This window comes from Aspergillus novofumigatus (genome assembly GCF_002847465.1).
Source record: "Aspergillus novofumigatus IBT 16806 chromosome Unknown P174scaffold_7, whole genome shotgun sequence".
Lineage (NCBI taxonomy): Eukaryota > Fungi > Ascomycota > Eurotiomycetes > Eurotiales > Aspergillaceae > Aspergillus > Aspergillus novofumigatus.
This window is the reverse complement of record NW_020194280.1, coordinates 1,646,511-1,665,416: the sequence shown is the minus strand read 5'-3', so window position 1 is coordinate 1,665,416 and position 18,906 is coordinate 1,646,511. Positions and strand designations below refer to the sequence as shown.

At 50.3% G+C, this 18,906-nt stretch overlaps 5 protein-coding genes across 5 annotated transcripts; 2 read left to right on the top strand and 3 right to left on the bottom strand.

Moving 5' to 3' along the window:
• Nucleotides 1-311: 311 nt before the first annotated feature.
• Nucleotides 312-977, bottom strand: P174DRAFT_463224 (uncharacterized protein; the record flags this gene model as incomplete). The annotated part of the gene is made up of 2 exons (XM_024830233.1): nucleotides 312-449; nucleotides 495-977. 2 exons carry the CDS (start codon nucleotides 975-977, stop codon nucleotides 312-314), a joined length of 621 nt encoding a protein of 206 aa, XP_024679671.1.
• A 532-nt stretch (nucleotides 978-1,509) lies between these two features.
• On the bottom strand, nucleotides 1,510-3,991 carry P174DRAFT_423927 (WD40 repeat domain-containing protein; the record flags this gene model as incomplete). Its single annotated transcript, XM_024825161.1, has 2 exons — nucleotides 1,510-2,897; nucleotides 2,956-3,991. 2 exons carry the CDS (start codon nucleotides 3,989-3,991, stop codon nucleotides 1,510-1,512), a joined length of 2,424 nt encoding a protein of 807 aa, XP_024679670.1.
• A 1,602-nt stretch (nucleotides 3,992-5,593) lies between these two features.
• On the bottom strand, nucleotides 5,594-9,285 carry chsF (chitin synthase CHS3; the record flags this gene model as incomplete). The annotated part of the gene is made up of 4 exons (XM_024825160.1): nucleotides 5,594-5,682; nucleotides 5,737-6,286; nucleotides 6,370-6,541; nucleotides 6,629-9,285. The coding sequence occupies 4 exons, from the start codon at nucleotides 9,283-9,285 to the stop codon at nucleotides 5,594-5,596; spliced, it is 3,468 nt and encodes a 1,155-aa protein (XP_024679669.1).
• A 4,933-nt stretch (nucleotides 9,286-14,218) lies between these two features.
• Nucleotides 14,219-16,440, top strand: chs3 (putative chitin synthase activator (Chs3); the record flags this gene model as incomplete). Its single annotated transcript, XM_024822662.1, has 2 exons — nucleotides 14,219-16,082; nucleotides 16,133-16,440. The coding sequence occupies 2 exons, from the start codon at nucleotides 14,219-14,221 to the stop codon at nucleotides 16,438-16,440; spliced, it is 2,172 nt and encodes a 723-aa protein (XP_024679668.1).
• A 1,907-nt stretch (nucleotides 16,441-18,347) lies between these two features.
• P174DRAFT_423924 (uncharacterized protein) lies at nucleotides 18,348-18,801 on the top strand (the record flags this gene model as incomplete). Its single annotated transcript, XM_024825159.1, has 3 exons — nucleotides 18,348-18,422; nucleotides 18,567-18,641; nucleotides 18,733-18,801. The coding sequence occupies 3 exons, from the start codon at nucleotides 18,348-18,350 to the stop codon at nucleotides 18,799-18,801; spliced, it is 219 nt and encodes a 72-aa protein (XP_024679667.1).
• Between the last annotated feature and the right edge of the window lie 105 nt (nucleotides 18,802-18,906).

Genomic DNA, 18,906 nt, shown 5'->3' with positions numbered 1-18,906 from the left:
ACTCGGCCTTCATTAGATTGTTCCATTGTCGCATATTGATTTCCGCAAGTTGATTCTTTTCGGGTCTGGCTTTTTGATACCAAAAGAGCGAGCCTAGATTGTTTGGCGCTTGCATTCTTGATATTGACTGATGCCGGAGGCATGGATTGAATGTGGGTATTTCCTACGAACCAACATAGAGCTCGTATATAGCAATTGAAGAAGTTGGAGTATCACAGTTATCACATATGTCGACATTCATAAACATGTCATGGTTATCACGACCATCAAGGCCACGAGCGTCATATCAACAGCTTAAACCATGGAGCCCTTCAGAGAAACTTGCTAGCCAGCTGCAACAGACCACCACCAGGGCCACCGGTGCCAGCCATACCACCACCTCCACTCTTCAAGTACATCTTGAGGGCCATTTCCGCCGCCGCATTGATAGCAGATTGCTTATCCCCATTCTACAACAGTCAGCACCCTGATCCCCGACAACAAAAACCAAAAACCAAAAAGCCAAGGCAAAGGCGAAAGAGTAACTTACCACCTCCCCTTCGCCTCCTTCTCCTCAAACATCTTCTTCGCCTGCGCCATCGCCAACCCAATAAACGCATTCTTGTCCATCCCGCTCTTCTCCCCCTCCGACGAACTCGTAAACATCTTAAGCGCTTGCATCGCGGCCCCGCACCCACGGAGTCCGAGTCGTGACGCCGCTCGCTTTCGCCGCCGCCGTAGAGGGACTGGTGCGCGTTGATCATTTTCTGTTCGTCGATGTCGTTGTCATTGGAGAGGCGGTGCTTGTTCTCGTTTAGGAAGGAGAGGGCGGAGGTGAAGAGGGAGGGGTCCGACGTGTTGGTGTGGGATTCGGCGTAGCGGACGGCGGGGTTGAAGTCGTCGTCGTCTCTGTCGTCGTGTCTGTTGTTGTTGTTGTTGTTGTTGTTGCTGTGGCCGTGGCCCGAGAGGGCGTCTTGGATCATGTTTGAGAAGGACATTTTGGTAGGTTGGTTCGTTGGTTGGGGTTCTTCTTCGGTTGTATGGAATCAAATATGGTTGGATACGGTAGGTGTGGGAGATGGATGTGAATGAGCTTTATATACTACAGACCGGGCCTGTTGTATACTATTTTGTATGTTCCAGGTGAGGGGTCGTGCCAGCTACGTATGAGGGTGGAACAGGTCTGGCGGGGCAGTGGGACGCCGACTCAGCCACAGACTAAGGTAATATCGTGGAGGATTACGGAGTATGCCCCGTAGTGGATTATTGATTCCCCAGCTCTCCTCAGATATTTGACTATCGAACTCTATAACAAACAGAAAAGAAATAATGAACGATTGTGGTATCATAGTCGCTGTAAACAAAGCAGATAACCTCCCGAGCCCCACCAGGCTCAGCCACAGCCCAGCGCGGCAAAGCCACTAGAACAGAGTAATGATGAAGATTCCCTAACGCCACAGCACCAGCCATATGCAAACCCCTACAGCAGCAATGCCTCGTGCTCTTCATCGCTCAGATTCCACCAGAACCTCATCTGTCGCTCCCGCTCGCTGAGCACACACCGTTCGTCCTCGTCGAGGTCCGCCTCCCGTATCCACTCGTTGGGAAGCCCCGTGGTCCGTACGGCTGGCCCCATTGTCGGCGGTCAAACTCCATGAACCCGCCAAAATGCTCGTCCGTGTTCGCCACCCAGATCGTGCTGCCGTCCGGCGAAAAGTCCGCTCCGCCAATCTCTCCGAAGAAATCATGGACCTGTCGGGTCTGGTACGTCTGCGCGTTGACGATGGCGATCCGGTCAGCCGGCTCGGCCAGTAGCAGCGTTCGTGGGCCTCCGCCGACCGGGGAGAATCGTACAGAGCGATACCCTGCTACGTCTGACTCGATCGTTTGTAAGATTCGCCAAGTGCGCGCGTCCCAGATGATCACAGTCTTGTCTTGGTTGCTGGTAGCGATGTGTCGCATGTCTGGCGACCATGCGCACGCAAAGCCGAAGTCGCGATGACCGCGCAGCGGCTGCACCGGTCGTCCTGTGTCTGCTTCTACTACCCAAGCATCTGGGGAATCCCCGATGACCACACGCAACCGCCCATCCGGGGACGTGGCGGTGCAATTGATTGCTCGCGACAGCTCGTGATCCGCAATAAAAGTGTTAGTCTCGCAATCCAGCACGCGAAGGTGCTGGTCATTCGACGCAAATATCCCCATCGGAGCGTGACTTGTCCGGCTCGGGACGATATCAATGTGGTTGGTGATGCCATTCGCATTGGTCGTCACAAACCCCTCCACCTTTGCGCCCTCCTTGCCCGCCGGTCGCAGGGCATATTCCCCGGTAAACCCACCGGCGATGCAGATATTGTGCGCAGATTTCATGGTCGAGATTTTGACAGGGCCGCGGAATCCAGAATTAATTGGCGGTTTGGACAGGTCAATCAAGCAACTCAGGTCGTCATGCGCCGGAACCCACGAGTAGACTTTCGACTCGTGCGAGAAATGGACCGTGTTGTATGCAGGGACAGATATCAGATTCCGCAGCTGGAAGTGTTCGATAGAGGCACGATGCTTAGTGTGCATCGATTTCTCTCGAAAATAGAACTCTTCCTGCGGAAGTTTGCCGTCCAACTGATGGTGCGGATAGTCAACGTTGTGATACGATGTATACCAGAGGTCTCGCAGTTCACGCGCATCCGACCGCTTAATGCGTAGGGCTTCCCACCATGGGATCTGCTGAATATCGTAGAAATCTCTGTTGTAGTTGTTCGGCCGGATGATCTTCTCCGGCGGTGTCCATCCGAGAATCCTGGATATGGGGTACGGCGGTAGCAACCTGGATATCAGCGGGAGAGTAGGCGGTGAGTGCCTGGTAGATTCCAGGAGCCACTGGTTGATAAACTGGTCGATATTGAAATTCCGTTCGTGAGCTGCATAGACGAAAAGATTAGTAACCTGTCTACCGTGGATAGATTGATGAATACTCACTGGTGCCGTGGATCACAGATGCAGGAAGGTGGCCAAGGTCTATCCCTGGTAGCCCTCCCGTCGCCTCGCCTTCTGGAAAATTGGTGTGATCGCCGTGATTACCAGTAGGGGCTGCTTCCATCACCAGCAGCGGATCATAGTCGAATGCCCGGTAGAAATCGTTGAAGTCGACATCCGTGAGTTGCGCGGTAGCTTCGCGCGTCCGCGGACGCTCGATGTGCTCTTCGTAATAGTCATCGTCATGATCCACATAAAACTTTTGCGTATCGTCGGGATCATCCTCATGGTCGGAGACGCTAAACCCATCTCGCGGCATTGGTGACTCGTAGTCCATAATCAAATCGCCCACATCGTCCTCGTCGCTTTCTTCGGGAATGGTAGAAAAGTGGTGTTCCAGAGCTGGATCGTTGGCCAGGATACTGTCCATGGTCATTCTGCCACCGGCCATGTATGGTCCGATAGGCACTCCACCTTGATGACCCAGAACATCAGTTGTTTCTGAATCAGACATATACAGATCCGCTGGCGGGGACGGCGAGCGGCCGACTGATGCTGCTCGGACGTGCCTCCCCTCTCCTCGAAGATACTCTTCCCGTCCGATGACGGCGTTAACGACTTCTGTGACGGCGAGAGCATTCGTGTCGTTGTCAAAAGCGTTCGGGTATTGAGATACAGCGGTGAAGGCGGAGATACCCGCATCGCTCGAGCCCATGTCATTTGTTGGAGTCAAGCCGACATCGTGAGATTCTGATATTGTTGCTACTATCGGAAACTCGTCAACATCCGTGCGCAAAGCAGCATGCTCATCGCCTTCCCTGGACATCTCGTCAGAGTCCTGGTCATCATAAGAGGAGGCCTGTCCGAACGACATATCCACAGGTCGCAGTCGTGATGGCCCAGGCGCATCACATGACGAGGCGTGAGATGTCCGATTACGATAACGGGGATGCGTAGGATGTTCGGAAGGCGACGTGAAAAAAGACGACGGCGATGACGATGATGACGCTGTAAATGCAAAGTCACTTGGACCGGGCATCCCTTGGTCGTACACAAGTCGCTTCTTCCCGAGACGCAGGCTTGCGCAAGCCACGGAGGGATAATCGAGCCAGGTCCAGCCGATAAAGCCGAGAGATCGCAGAGAGTATTATTCCAAATTGAGACTGATAGGCACCAAACCGCACCAAGCGTTGTACAGGCGGAGAGATAACCGACCACGTTGTTCCTTGTCGGGGATCAGGGATTATGGCGCCTCTGCTCTGTAATCGCCAGTCACCCCGCAGCTAGTCTCCCTCCACCCCCACAGTGCGGCGAGAAGAAGGCTGTCCGATATTAAGCTAGGGGGAAGGAATTGAGATTCCGACCGAGTCAAAACCAAGTCCTCAACGATATGTGGTTTGCTAGTTGTGCGGAAGCGTCGAGTCGCGATGATAAATCAGGTCGCATAGCACCACGTAACGAGGGAGATGATTGATCTCAAACGGTGAGGGGCGGTGTCGCAGTATGTATGTGGGTATGTACGTAAAAGGCAATAGTCGACGCTCAGCCCGTAAGCATGAGTAATGTCATGAGACACGGAAGCCGAAGGCAACCGGTGGATAAATGATGAGACAACAGCCTTTGACTACTAGGCCGTTATGCCTTGTTCTGGTTAGTGGTGACTTGATGACTGCACAAGTTTAATGTGGTGTGAGAGGACGATGTTAAAAGTGCTTGCAGACAAGAAATCAGCACCAAGGTTCAAATGTGGGTAGGAATGGCGCACTTCAGCATGGCCGGCGTTTTGGGCACAAGAACGTGCATGACCGGACGTATCTAATAAGATAGTGGTCGATCTGAGCGTCAGAGGCGGTGACGATCAAGACACTAAGTACAACATAGAACGGACATTTAAACTGGCAGGGGGATGACAGGAAGAGATTGATGAAACAAAAGGATGAATAAGGGGGTTCCGGTTGAGGCAGTTCAACTTATAAACGAGGACATCAGCTGAGCGACGAGGTTAAATGAAGAGGGGAGATGGTGGATGACAAAGGAGAGTCTTAGTCAGAGTGCCAAAGTAAGTTAACTACTCCGTACAACTGGTTAGTTAACTGCTCAACCTTGATTGACAAAGCAATCCTCCGTACTTAAAGTTGTGCCTGGATAGCTTTAGATAACTGCTTATAACTCAATAAGCATCGATCCGTCGTTGACATCTGTCAGTTAATTACGGCAGCAAAGAAAGAGAAGAGAAAATCACTTACAGTCGAGAGTATGGCAAGTCCACCTAAGAGGTATGTAAGGTACTTCCGAGCCCATCACAACAGGCATTGGCATGGGCAAATAGGTACAGCGTCAAATCAGCTCTATAATATCATGACGATAGGATGTCTTGGTGAACAAAATTTAATTACATGCAGTAAGGCCATAGTTAAGAGTTCCATGAACAAGCACGCTCGAAGCGCCACATGGCAATAGGTTCAAACAAGCTGGAGAAGAAATACATACACTTCAAAAATCGATCAAAAATCGACCAAGGGCTCGGCACATATGCTCGATAGATATTATATGACATGGTTGGAGACGCCGCTCCAAAATAAAATGCAACATATTACAAAAATATTTTGTCATGATGATTATCCAATATATCGCAACGAAATCAATAGTCCGAGTATGGCTCATATTGTGCCGGATACCCTCCGCCAAAAGCAGGTTGTGCCCATCCACTCTGCATTTTCAGTCGGCGATCTAGTGAAGAGGTTAGTCGGTGTCATCATCCATAGGGAGTCGAAAGCATCAAACCTCTTTCAAAGTCTCGCCAACGCTTCATCGTGATCTTGCTGCTATCGAACTCTCCCTCCCCGGCTTCATGGCCCTTGTCCTGTTCTCCCGCCGTCTTACGAGTGTCTCCCCAACTGAAGTCGTCAAACTTCCAGTAGGCATACGTCGGAAGGACAAAGTTCCAGATGGGTAGTGAAATGAGATAGATCAACATCCACAACACGTAAACCAAGCGATGCGCAGTCACGACGATGAGCACACCCGGCAGACCCAGGATGAGCGCGAGTAGTACCAGAGGGATGATTTGAACCGGTTTCTTGATGATGGAAATGACGACGACATAGAACGTAAATGCAATGGCGGCTGGAAGGACAAGAGTGCCGACCAACTCGATGAAGATGACAAACTGCATACTGAAGCAGAATGTACCGCAAAGATCCCGGACGAGCACGAGTTCCATGAGGTTGTGGACAGTACTGTTAATCCAGCGACGCCGCTGAGAGAGAAGCACCATGAACTTGTCTGGCACCACGGTCTTACACACAGCCTGGGGCACAAAGATCTGCTTCCGCTTGGGAAGGTTCGCAGCATCAGAGTGGACAGGTAACGATCTTCACCCAGAAGAAGCAGGTTCTTTTTGTGCAAAGTGTCCACCACGTTCTCAGAATAGTGTTCCACCACATCGGGATTGGCAAGGATGGGAACCCAATAATTCTGGCCTCCCTTGGGCGCCTTGATGCGGTACATACAGAAACAGCCAGGCAGACAGGTCACACCACCAAAAACCGACTCGAAAGCTTTGGACTGATGATGCGAAATAAAGTATCTGCAAGTTTCATTAGAGAGGGAAAGAAGAAAAAAAGGAGAAACCTAAGGTCGACAAATGTAACAAGGAAAGGAGGAAAACACATACTCGAAGACCTGGATCATTGTCACCCAGCTGTCTGTCTTGTTGGCGATCTTGGTCTCGCCGCACAAGCCCATGACATCTGGATCTTTCACCATGGCAGAAATCATATGGGTTAAGCTGTCGGGGAAAACTTTAGTATCTGCGTCAACCATGAGGACGACTTCATAGAAGTCTGGCGGTATCCCGGTCACATTCCAGAGCCCGTTAAACATCTCATACTCCAATTCAGTCATTCTCTCGTCGAACATGACCTTTTGCAGGAAAGACATGAGAATAATTTGACTGTCTCTCTTGCCCCTATTTCCAGGCTTTGCCTGAGTTGCCTCAGCCGGTGTACCGCACTTCACGATGATCATCATGGGTACACGCTGCTGCTTCTCCGGGGGAATGACGGAGGTCTCGCCGTAGTCGTAGAACCCGGAATACACTTTCGCCATGTTATGACGCTTGGAACCGGTGGCAACGGCCACATAGGAGAATGCCTCAACCTCATCCATGGGAATGACGGGATCTCGCATCATGCGAAGGACAATTTCCGGCGTGGAGTATTCTTCACCCTTACCCTTGATCATACCATCGCAGATAACAATGATAGACTTGTGGCTGTTAGGGTAATCGGTCATGGCGATAGAGTCCAGCGTAGTGCGGATACCCTCTTCGCCTTCAGAGTAGCAAGTGACCAAACACAGGGCGTGAGCAAGAGGAAAGCCGTACGGCTGCCATTCAGGAGGAGGTTGCGGGACAACAGCTTCGTGGATATAAGCAGATGACCCGAGGCCATCGGACTCCGCCCCGACGACGAGGCTGGTACCACTCGCAGCGGGGTTCAGACGCGACGGTTCTAGATGCAATGAGCCACCACTGCTGTTGTGGCTCTGTTTGTACATGGAACCGGCAGTGCTTGGGAGTAGCCGGGAGGTCGAGTTCTGACTGGCCATTGTAACATACTGAGGCTTTTGCTTGCCTCCATTGCTCACAGTATAGGGACTGGAGAATCGTGATGTGGTTGGTAAGAAACTGGCTCGCTTATTAGGACGCTCAGGCAAGTGTTGGTCTGCCAGGCGAGGACCAGGCCGATAGATGTCATTAGACCAGTCCTCAATCTCCTGCTTGCGGGTTTTCGAATCGGCTCCCATGCTGGTCTTCGAAGCCGCATACCGAGTAGAGACGAACCACTGGAAGAACAGGGCAAAAACGAATTTGACGGCGACAATCGATAGGATGAATATCAAGGACACGTAGAGAACGACCTTTGACGCGATACAACCAACTGTGTCCGTATCAATGGTACCGACCTTGATGATCTGTGACAAGCACTTTCCAATCCTCTTATCTTCGCCCGTTTGGAAGTAGTAAGTCAAGTCAACGCCGCGCACATCCGGATTCGTGCGAAGTTCAGTAAATTTAGCCGGAATGTTGAGCTGAGATTCATCGAGCCAGTTCAGAAGGTCAAAGTCCAGGACGTTTCCTGAGTAAACCGCAAGATTCCGACTCTTATTCCGTGTATCAGCCCATGTGAAGTACACATCGCCTGAGCTCCGCAGGCTGTAGAATGCCTTCCGAGCGGTTCCCGAAGTGTGGCAGCTCCAGCCATTATAGTATGGTGAGGTGAAGTTCGGCTTCGAGGAGCCATCTTGATTGAAAGCCGTACAGGGGAAGTACCAGGCGAGATCTCCGTCTGAATTCGAAGGGATATCTGATCCCGGTTTCAAGGTGATGAGATTTTTGCAGGCGCCGTTGACCTGCTGGAAGAAGAAACTTCCGTCCTGGCCCCCATACTTGTGAGGTAAGTCATAGAGAACGTTAGCGTCAGCCGGAATACCCGCAGCCGCTGGATGCTTCGACTTAGACAGATCGTAGGCCTCCCCATGAAAGATCATGTACCCACGGTCGACGTGGTTGATCTTCAACCGTAATGGAGGCGAGGAACAGACAGTTGCAGTGAAACCAAAGGTGAGGAAACCGACAAATGCTGCGATAAGTAGAATGAGACTGATAAGACCGATCTTCTCACGCCAGGCTTCTCGCTGGGCCTTCTGCGGCATCCCAAAACATTTCAGGATGAAGTTGGGTGCCCAAAAAGTGATGATTGCACAATAAGCACTCCAGGGGCTCGGCGGACGAACTTGCTCCATGGCCTTCTGCCGTCGCTTTTCCTCTGTAGCTGCCTTTCTTGAGAGTTTTCGGGACTTCTTCCTCTTCGACCGATGACGGCTCGGCGCCCGCTCCATGGGCTTGTTGATATTTCCGTGCGTAGCAAAATCACCGTCCCTGCCTCTGTGCTCTGTGCTTTGCGAACTGTCTCTGTTGAGCTCGTCGCCTTCGATCAGCGGTTCATTTCCGGTTGTTGACGGGTATACTGGCATATTTTGAGACTTTTGCCGATAGTGGTAGTTGGGATGGTTCTCGTCGATGCGACTGCGCTCCGGCCTCACTTGACTCTTCTTGTGCCCACCGGGTTCGAGTCTCTCTTCATCCATATCCCTAGTTTTTCTGGAGCTGTGCGAATGGCGGCGATGGTGGTGTCGATGTGGGCTGGACAGTGTCTCGTTGTTGTCGCCCGACTCGATATCCCGACGTCGTCTGCGCGAAGTGTCTCGGAACGCCTGCGTTTCCTCTCGCCGCGGGGAGACCTTTCCCGGCCGCTGAGGCAAAGACATGACGCTTCTTTTGATCCAGACAGACCTTGTCAGTGACACTGGCCAGTATCCATCGAGATCTGACAGGACCGAGTTGGAAAATGCTGTGTAAAAGGCACTCACCTTTAGCGACTGCCGAGCATGAACGCACTTGAAATTTCCAAATATAACGCAGTAGTTGAGTGTCTTTCAGGGGTTTGAAGTTGTAAGATGTGGGAGACTGCCGGAGTCGTGATATATCTGTCGCGCGCTGATTCGCAATGTCCTCCTTTTTGTTGAATACTATAAGGGACTGCCTGAAGTCGCACAATAAGGTAAAGCAAATAATCCAACAAGGAAGTCGAACGTTTTGTCAACGACCGTGGTTGTCGTGTGTGAGCGAGAGCTGAGGATACTCGCTGCTGACAGAAAGCGGGAGAAGTGACCCAATCAATAGTCCTCGTATTATTCAAGCGAGTGACTGAAGCCGGTCAAGACAGCATATTAAGGATCGCAGTCGAGAGCGTAGACGGAAGTACGTAGCGAAAAGAACGAAGCGGAAATTTGGGAAGAAAGGCCTCCGTGCTGAAAAGAGATTACTGGAAAGGTTTGGCCGGTTGGACTATGGAGGGACGGCGATGGCAGGCGATCGAAGATGGTGCGGTGCGGAGCAGGCTGGCCAGACCAAGAAGGGGTAAAGAAAAATACGGCCGACCACTACGACGGAGAGGACTTACACCATGGTACACTACTAAAGGGAAAAATGGGAGTATCCTCCGCAGTGCATAAGGAACGCTGGAAACTGGAGCAACCTTAATTATTTATACAAGATGAAGCGCTTTCATTTGTGAGTATGCGACTGTTTTCTGTTCCATACAATCAATACTGCAATAGATATTCTCCCCTTGCCTGCTTACTCAACGGGCGTCAAGGAATCAACCTTGAGATTACGACCTGTGTTATATTATTATTATTTTAAGACCCAAAACAGGCGTCTTTCACCCGCAGTCAATCATAAGATTTAGCGAGATAAACAGTCATAAAATGATCATAAAAGTCATGCTGGAGTCTACCTGCTACTTCTGTGTCTAGGACACCAGAACAGGGGCTAGAGGCAGTAGTGCTGCGACCTTAGCAGGCTTCTCCAATTATTGTACACAAATAAGAGCCATGTGCTCCGTCGCTAGGGCAGTCTATTATTGCTAAGCCTCCTTTAGGTTTAGTGAGTCTAATGGTCTGCTAAGGGTCAACTTACCATAGCGCTTATTGGTTCTATCAATGGAGAAATAAAAGCTAGCCATATATGGGATAGCTTAAGGTGTTAAGCCAATCATACAAAGTCTGGTGTTTTTGAGTTTCCCTGGTCCTTGCTCCTCAAATGATCCAAAATGGAAACTCCTAAGGGTCACCGCTCCCCAGCGCACTGAAGCATGAGTCGAGTACGGAGTTGATCCTGGCTTTGCTGGAAACGCCTTTTATCTCTGTAGTTCATTGCTGAGACATCCTCCACCACGCGCAGGAAGAATTGGAAGAAGACAACATCAATGCTCCATGCGTCAGACACGTTGTCTGAGACATTGAGCTTATGCATGTAAAACTGTACTGAACTCCTACTGGTACATCTAAGACACCTCAACGGGAGTATTCTATTTTCGGATACACCACAAAGTTAGAACAACCCAGCGTGAGCTTGTCGGCTCATCTATGCTAAAGAACCACTGTCACACTGTTAACAATTTTGTCAAAGCCTGCGGATAATTTCTTCAATGCAAATTCAAGTAGGAAATCATTATCCATGCCCGCGCAGTAAATAAGAGATAGAATAGATAACCTTTACCATATGAAGTACATGCAGTTGTGTAGGTACCCCGGTCACCTAAAATTTCTCGGCCGCAAGTCTGGAATATCCGCCTGACCCGATAACTCGGCCTGGGTTCCGAACCACGCCTATGTTCGCAGTAGTACTTGCCAGATCTCAATCCGTCGCATCATTGAGAACTTGACTTGGCTGATTGTTACACATTACATGCTATCAACGTATTGCTATTCATGTATGGTGATCGCAGAATTAATCTGCTATGTGACTAATAGTATTCCAATAAGTTAGGTAAAGCCTAGTCACTGTTCAGCCTGTACGGAGTACCTTTCTGAAAACCGTTTTCTACCTTACCTATTCCTATTATCTACGCCTCACTCAGGGGCCTTGTGGCGGTGCTACAGCTTGGTATTTACTCCGTATAAATGACGGATTTGTTTCCACATACGAAACATTTCAATGGTCTCTATTTTTCTGAATCTACTCCATATAACTAGCTATCTCTTGAATAATCCTCAGGACTCTAAGACTTTATCAACAGGTGAGCTCTATGGATCATATCAGAATATGATACAAGCTTTGTAAAGAGCTCATATGCAGTGTATCGATCCTGCAGTCGTTAGTACTGAGTAGCGCCATGAGATCGATTGACTTGACTCTCTACTCACCAATAGCAAGTATGACTCTCAGGAACTGGACGATGACACTTGCATTACAGATCCTCACGGCTGCCGCTCTTGTTGCTCAATGTCTTCGGAATGTCAATTGTGGAGAACTCGGGTCCGTGGTCCAGCACTGAGAACCCGACACAACGCGGTGAGTCCGATGCCATGTATATGATACTGATCATATATTCTGCGGTACTATGCTCCACACTTACGCTGTACAAGCAGACGGCAATGCATTGATATGTAGGGAGTAATTGACTATCATATATATAGGTCTCTCTCGTCTCTACCTGGACGTATCGCACGTAAGCGGTACTGACTGAACGAGAGTACTGTTATCGTATTCTTTGACTTTGGCTCCTTCAGCTTCCAGAGACACATCACCGGAATCTCACTTTGGGCACTTTTAAGCGATGCTAAGACCAATGTCCTTTTCGTTAAGAATGTCTGGAGGGTCCTCTTACGGCAAAGTGTAGGAGATGACAAGGCTGAGGCTGAAACACGAGGCGGCTGAGAATACGGTGAGGATGTCTATTTCCACCTCACCCTCGCAGTTATTTTACAGCTTCTGGTCAGGAAGTTAAGTGCAAAAAAGAAAAGGCTCGCTGCGTGGGAGTATTTCTGAAATGTATATCCGGCAGATCCATTTCGACTTTGAATTCAGATGGGCGGGATCAAGACCAGGATCATTAAACCTTCGATTTGCTCCGCGAATATTGTTTGGGGAAGGACTTGGCAAGGATTGGAGCATCGTCATTATGAAAGCTCCACGCCGCAGGCTGTCTGGATGTTAATTTGGGTATGCTCATGAGCCGCAATCTAGCGAGTTGGCTAGGTTCACTTAGGCTGGAATCCATTATCTTCCATGTCTTTTTATGCTTGTCCCTTTCTCCAGATAGATCTCCAGTTTCTTATGTGAATGTCTTGATTAATGCGATCGCCAAGATCGACCTTGCGCATGGGGACCCATCATCCCTTGGCTTTTCAAGTGTCTAGCAAGTGTATAGCAAGTGTATAGCAAGGGTATAGCAAGTGTATAGCAAGTGTATCTGCAGTTAAAACAAGATCAAAACATAGTGTACTTTCAAACGTGTAACTCTGTACGGCCTTTGACGTTGCTGTTTCATCATACCCTGATTGCCTTGGACACAACAGATGAAGCCATGGAAGACCCCTTAGTTGTCCAGTCGGGCGGATGTCAGGAAGGTTCAACACTATTGGCTGGTCTGTGATAATCATTGACGTCGTAGGATTACCTCCACTCGGCACGGGATACTCCTTACGGAGCCACTGCCACCAGAGAGACAGCTGTCTTTTTAGGTAGTACATTATTTATCGACATGTCACTACTTATTCAAATAAGTACGTAATACCATGGTATTCAACCGATACTATTTTTGCCCCTGTAGCCTAAAACCTTCGGGGTTCAGGCTTATGTTCTCCGTAAGCGACGGAGGAATATTTGCATTTCAATCTAGTCTAAGGCTCTTAGCGCTCTGTAATAATAAGTAATAATAATACTGCTATCCCTTTCAAACACCAATCCTCAGACCCTTAATCCAGAAACGAAAACTAGCATTCAGATGAGTTCTGGGATATTTAACGAGTCCAGTGACTTTTGCACCACTTCAATCTGTTTCCAGCCAAGGCAAGATGAGAAAGAAGATGATGGAAGGAGAAAGACAAGCTCAAGCTTAGAGAGCGAGAAAAATACCACGATCCCACATGATCATTTCCGCTGTGCCTCAGGTGGGGGTTTCATGACTCTTTTCTGCGGCTTTCTTTGAACCAAATAATACTTCTGGCTGCCTAAGGTAGGTACCGTCCACTGGTAAATGTAATACCCAGATCAATACGGGGCGGAACCGGTCTAAAGCAGCAGCTAATGATCAGACTAAAGCCATTTATGGAGTTGGACTCTTCATATTCGCCCACTTGGTGCATCTCTCTGAGCGTCTCCTCTTCTCCAAAAAAAAAGTAGAGACTCCCTCGCTCAGTCACGCAATTGAGATTTTCACTTGGCCCTTCTGGCTTCAACTTTAGACTACACTCTCGGATTTGCATCTTCACCTCATCCGCGCTGTATCCTGAGACAAATATACGGAAATCCAACCATCCTGCCCTCCCCTGCTGTTGACAGGTTCGGAGTACTTACTACTACTGCGAGGCAGTGGACCCAACCCCGAGTCCCCTCTTAGTTGACCCTTTGCTTCTCCACGATCCTCCTTTCATCCCCAGGGCACAGTACAGATCTTCACTCGGTCGCTATCACCGCAATTTCCATCATATTGCACGCAATCACAAGTCCGACCCTCTTTCACGACTACTGCACATCCGCTTGACGAAGTCTCGATGCCGTTGGCTCTCTAAGCCCCCTCCTTCTTCAATCACCCCTCGCTCCAGGTCAATCTTGACAGTCCTTTGAAAAGACGGCAATACAGGGATCCTGTCTCCTGTCGTTGCCGCGACATAATCTGTCTTTCAGGACAAAATGGCAAGCTCGGTAGCCGGCGAATACCCTCAACCGATATCGTCCCCTCCCCCGGTCTATCTTCGATCATCACCCCCGCTTTCGCCGTCTCAGAGTCAATCGACGCCCAGGTCGATACCCCAACAGCGCGCCACACAACACATTGCGCGGAAGGCATTGCCCGACTCTCGATCTGAAAATGAATATCCTCCAGTTCCGCCGGTCTATATTCACGAAGACATGAATCTGCCGCAATCGTCCAACATGGCACACGAAAGTACTCGAGACGGTCATGTCGAGAATTCTATTCCCACCGCTGCTTTAGCCAATATGTCGCTTGAGGATCAATCGCAGAACCCCCAGAACAGAAATGGGGCGTTTCCACCACGGCGAGACTCTTACGCCCCTCCACCAGCCCCAGGATCGAGGAGAGCCGGGCATACGCCAGCGAGCAGCGGTTCCTGGTCTGCCATAGACAACCAGCTCAAAGATGAGACGAATGGTTCTATCCAGCCTAATGCCTCGACTTCAGACCCTGCAGTTCCCAGCAGCCAGAACAACTCCTCCCGGGGCAGCTTGGACAGTGAGGCTCGGCCCGAGAACTTCGAGCCCTTGCACTATCATCACCAGGCTTATCGTAACTCCAAGGTCGCGCTCAAGTCGCCATCTGGTGCCGCTTCGGCCGAGAATCTGTCCGGCTCCAACGGACATCTCTCAGCTAGACGGCATGGTGTACCACGGCCAAACTCGACATACTCGTTCGTCTCGGACATGGGAGGCGATGGTCGGAACTTGTCGCCCGGTGCCTCTCCCTACCTTCATGCACGCACTTCACCAAGGAACTCCTCTTCCCCCGATGTCCGTCCACTTTCTTTTGTCGATCTCCTCAACACCACCTATCCTCAGCCAGGTCCGACCCCCGGGCAACTGGACAACTCCCATCTAAAATCCTGGGTGGGCAACAATGCCTCCTTGCTCAGCCATAAACAGACCTTTGATATGTATCTTGCCAATGTGAAGAAAACGGACGACCCTGCGGTACAATACGAGTTCGCGGTGTTCATGGTCAACGCGATGCTGGAAATGCCGCCGGACGATCATGAAGCACGCAAGGACGCAGTATATGGCCGAAAAGCGGCGGGAATCACTCGTGAAAGTCTCCTCAAGGAAGCCAAGTCGATCTTTCAACGTCTGGCCGACCGTAGCTATCCGTTTGCGCAGTACTACTTGGCGGATGGATATGCATCCGGACTCTTCAGCAAGGGCAAGGAAGATTATGACCGAGCATTCCCCCTGTTCTTAGCTGCGAGCAAGCATGGTCACGTCGAGGCATGCTACCGTACCGCCCTCTGTTATGAATTCGGTTGGGGAACCAGGGTAGAAGCGGCTAGAGCACAACAGTTCTACCGCCAAGCCGCTTCAAAGAATCATCCTGGGGCCATGCTGCGCATGGCCAAGGCCTGTCTTGCGGGCGACATGGGCCTAGGCAAACGGTATCGGGAAGGCATCAAATGGTTGAAGCGAGCGGCGGAATCCTCCGACGCCCAGTACAACTCTGCGCCTTACGAACTCGGTCTCCTCCACGAAACGGGATTCGGCGATGACGTCTTTCCTGATCCGGCCTACGCAGCTCAGCTGTTTACCAAGTCGGCGGATCTGGGCCATGCCGAGGCGAGCTATCGGCTTGGAGATGCGTATGAGCATGGCAAGTTGGCCTGTCCTCGAGACCCTGCATTGAGCATCCACTTCTATACCAATGCCGCACAAAGCGGGCATATCTTGGCGATGATGGCCTTGTGCGCTTGGTACCTGGTAGGCGCGGAGCCTGTTCTGGAGAAGGACGAAGGCGAGGCCTATGAGTGGGCCAAGCGAGCTGCAGAACTCGGTATGTGCACACACGGACTCGACCAGTTAATTTGCTAACTTTCTACATAGGACTGGCGAAAGCGCAATATGCCGTCGGATACTTTACAGAGATGGGCATTGGCTGCCGTCGTGATCCATTAGAGGCCAACGTCTGGTACGTGAGAGCGGCGGATCAGGGCGACGAGCGCGCAAAGCATCGGATTGCCACGATCCGAGCTGCCGCCGAGGGCAGGAGCCCTGCGCAGAATGGAAAAGAAGGGCAAAAAGAGAATCAGAAGTCTCTAGGTGCGTTCAACGACCCTTCGTGCGACCTCGAGCTAATCCATGGAACAGATGCCGGAAAGTCTGGCAAATCTAAACGGTTTACTATTTTCTAAGAAAGCATGACGATCAGTATTCACGACAAGCCTTATCCATCGGTCGATTCTCAAATGTCTATATGCCCCATATCACTATGGGATTAATACATAATGCGGAATTCTACATACACATTTCTTCGACCCTGACTGCCGCCTGAGGTTCTGTCAAGGGTTACAGCGTTTAGCGCGCATCGATACAGCTATGTTGTGGGGTTTCCCTTTTTCTGCTCTGGCAGCCGAACACTTGTTTGAACGACCCTTATGGAACTCGAACAAACATTGCATCCTATCAGTCATTGATTATCCATGTACCACGAGCCATCCTTAAGACTCTCAGTAGAGGATGAGCTCTACCGTCATTCTATATCTCTTGCGAGCATTTTGTTGCCATCAATCTTTACTTTCCCTCATCCATCGCTGGTGCTTGATATCCGGCGCATGGCAATGCTGTACAGTCAATTAGCGGGCTTCACTGGGCGTTTGAACATTGCGCATGATTCTTCTTGATTACTGTGTTTGAACCATTGAACAAGTCATAAACCTGGATGTCTTTGAGATGTTTGCTAGGCAGGTATTAGGGATGTGCAATGCTAATTGGGAATTGTCAGTACACTATTCTCTTGGAGCTATACGTAGTGTAGGTGAATAGTCCTTGGTCAGTACATGTGCCAGTTATGATGTCATCATGGACATGCTGGGACGTCCTGAGTACGCGCTCAATGACTCTCTTCTGACCGTCTGGTGACTCTTATACGAAGATGCTCAGCTAAACCGATGTACAAAGAGTCAGGCATTCGCAATACAGCACGTTCAAGACTGCCTATGATCTTGTACATAGGAGTCAGATTCTCCTTAGTACATCGAGCTACTATCCCTGCCGTCATTGTGCCTGCATCAGAGCAAGCATGCTGTAGGTAATAGCCAACTAGTCTAGGCAACAGAGTGGATCCACGAGGAGTATTCATCAGTCCTCAGAATCCTGCTCGAGCATATGATGTGGCCTATTGCCATCCAGATATGAACAGCGTAGTCTACTTGATGCATACGAGCAAGGTAGGGTATACCACCAGCCATGCAATAATATCAAACCAACCTCCAGAGTACATGATTTCCCCTGGACATAGACTACTCCTGCCATTCGTTCTTGGTATGGAGAACCTAGTATCCATCTCATGTCATCGACAGCTCACAGATAGCATACAATACCCACAGCCAGCGCCCCAACGTCCAATAACAAGGTGTACGGACACCGTCCTGCAGATCGCTGATCACTGATCAACATCGTAACAGCCGATCCCGCTGATTGTGTTTCAGGTTGCTGCATCGCTTCCAAAAATACAGAGCACAGGGGTGAGAGTCACAGTCAGAGACAGCCCAGGGCTTCCTTCTCTATGGAGTAAGGAAGGTCCCGTACGCAGGCTCATTGTCGCACCAACCCGGCCTCCTGATTTTCACTAGGCTCTTGCTCAAGATGTGTCAGGGAGGTACATAACCTGCTGCTACCTCAGCCTCCCACGTTCTTCTGTTTTTGAGTTCTACTTCTTCTGGACAGTTGACTGCTGTAGAGTGTTCTGTAGACTCGTGTTCATTCAGTTCAGGTACGTACGTTGACCCCGTCATGAATATACTCCCTTCCTTCCTGCCCCTTCACACCTTGCAAGCAGCCAGCAGCCACACCCAGCCTGCTAGGTAGCACTTAGTCTTTACCTTACAAGGGGCGCAGAAGATGATCTACCTTAATCACAACCCGCCGTTGGTAAAAGCTACCTATCAAGGGATATACCAATCTGACAAGTCACGCAACACAGATTCCACAACCACCACCACCACAACCACCACGATCATCCACTTTACCGAGAACTCACGTACCGTACCTATCATCGACTTCGCTTCAGTATACTTCAAACTCTTCTCAGAAATCCAAAATGCGTTTCCTCTCGCTCACCCTCCTCCTGTCCGCCGCCGTGGCGCTGCCTTCCGCCGAGAAGTCCTGCTCTGGCGTAAGTCTACCTACCTCTCTCTCTCACATACGTCCCTCTTCCCTTCCCCCGACCCACCCCCGGCTCATTCTCATCCTCAATCTCATCCTCTCCTACTCGACAACCAGCTTGGATTAATGCACACGGAATAACTAACCCAAATAGGTCGGCTTCCCCTGCGGCAACGCGACCGTAAACGCCTACGACTGCTGTGTCCCTCTCGTCTGTGCCCCGGGCGCGGTAAGTCCAGTCCAAAGTTCCAAAATCCCCTCTTACTTTCCCCTCGTGTCGTTGGCATCACCAGAATGAAAAGCTAATGGACCGGAACTAGCAACCTGTTTGCCAGCAGCCTCCTCGTCCTCTTCCTCTTCCTCTTTCATCTCGCAGAACCAAGAACTGAATGTGATCGGAAGATAAGCAGCTAAGGGCCGAGGGAGAAGTCTGTTCGTCAGTGCCAGTCGATCGCTGTTTAGAGGATGGATACCTGGATGGGGATTGTTTTGAG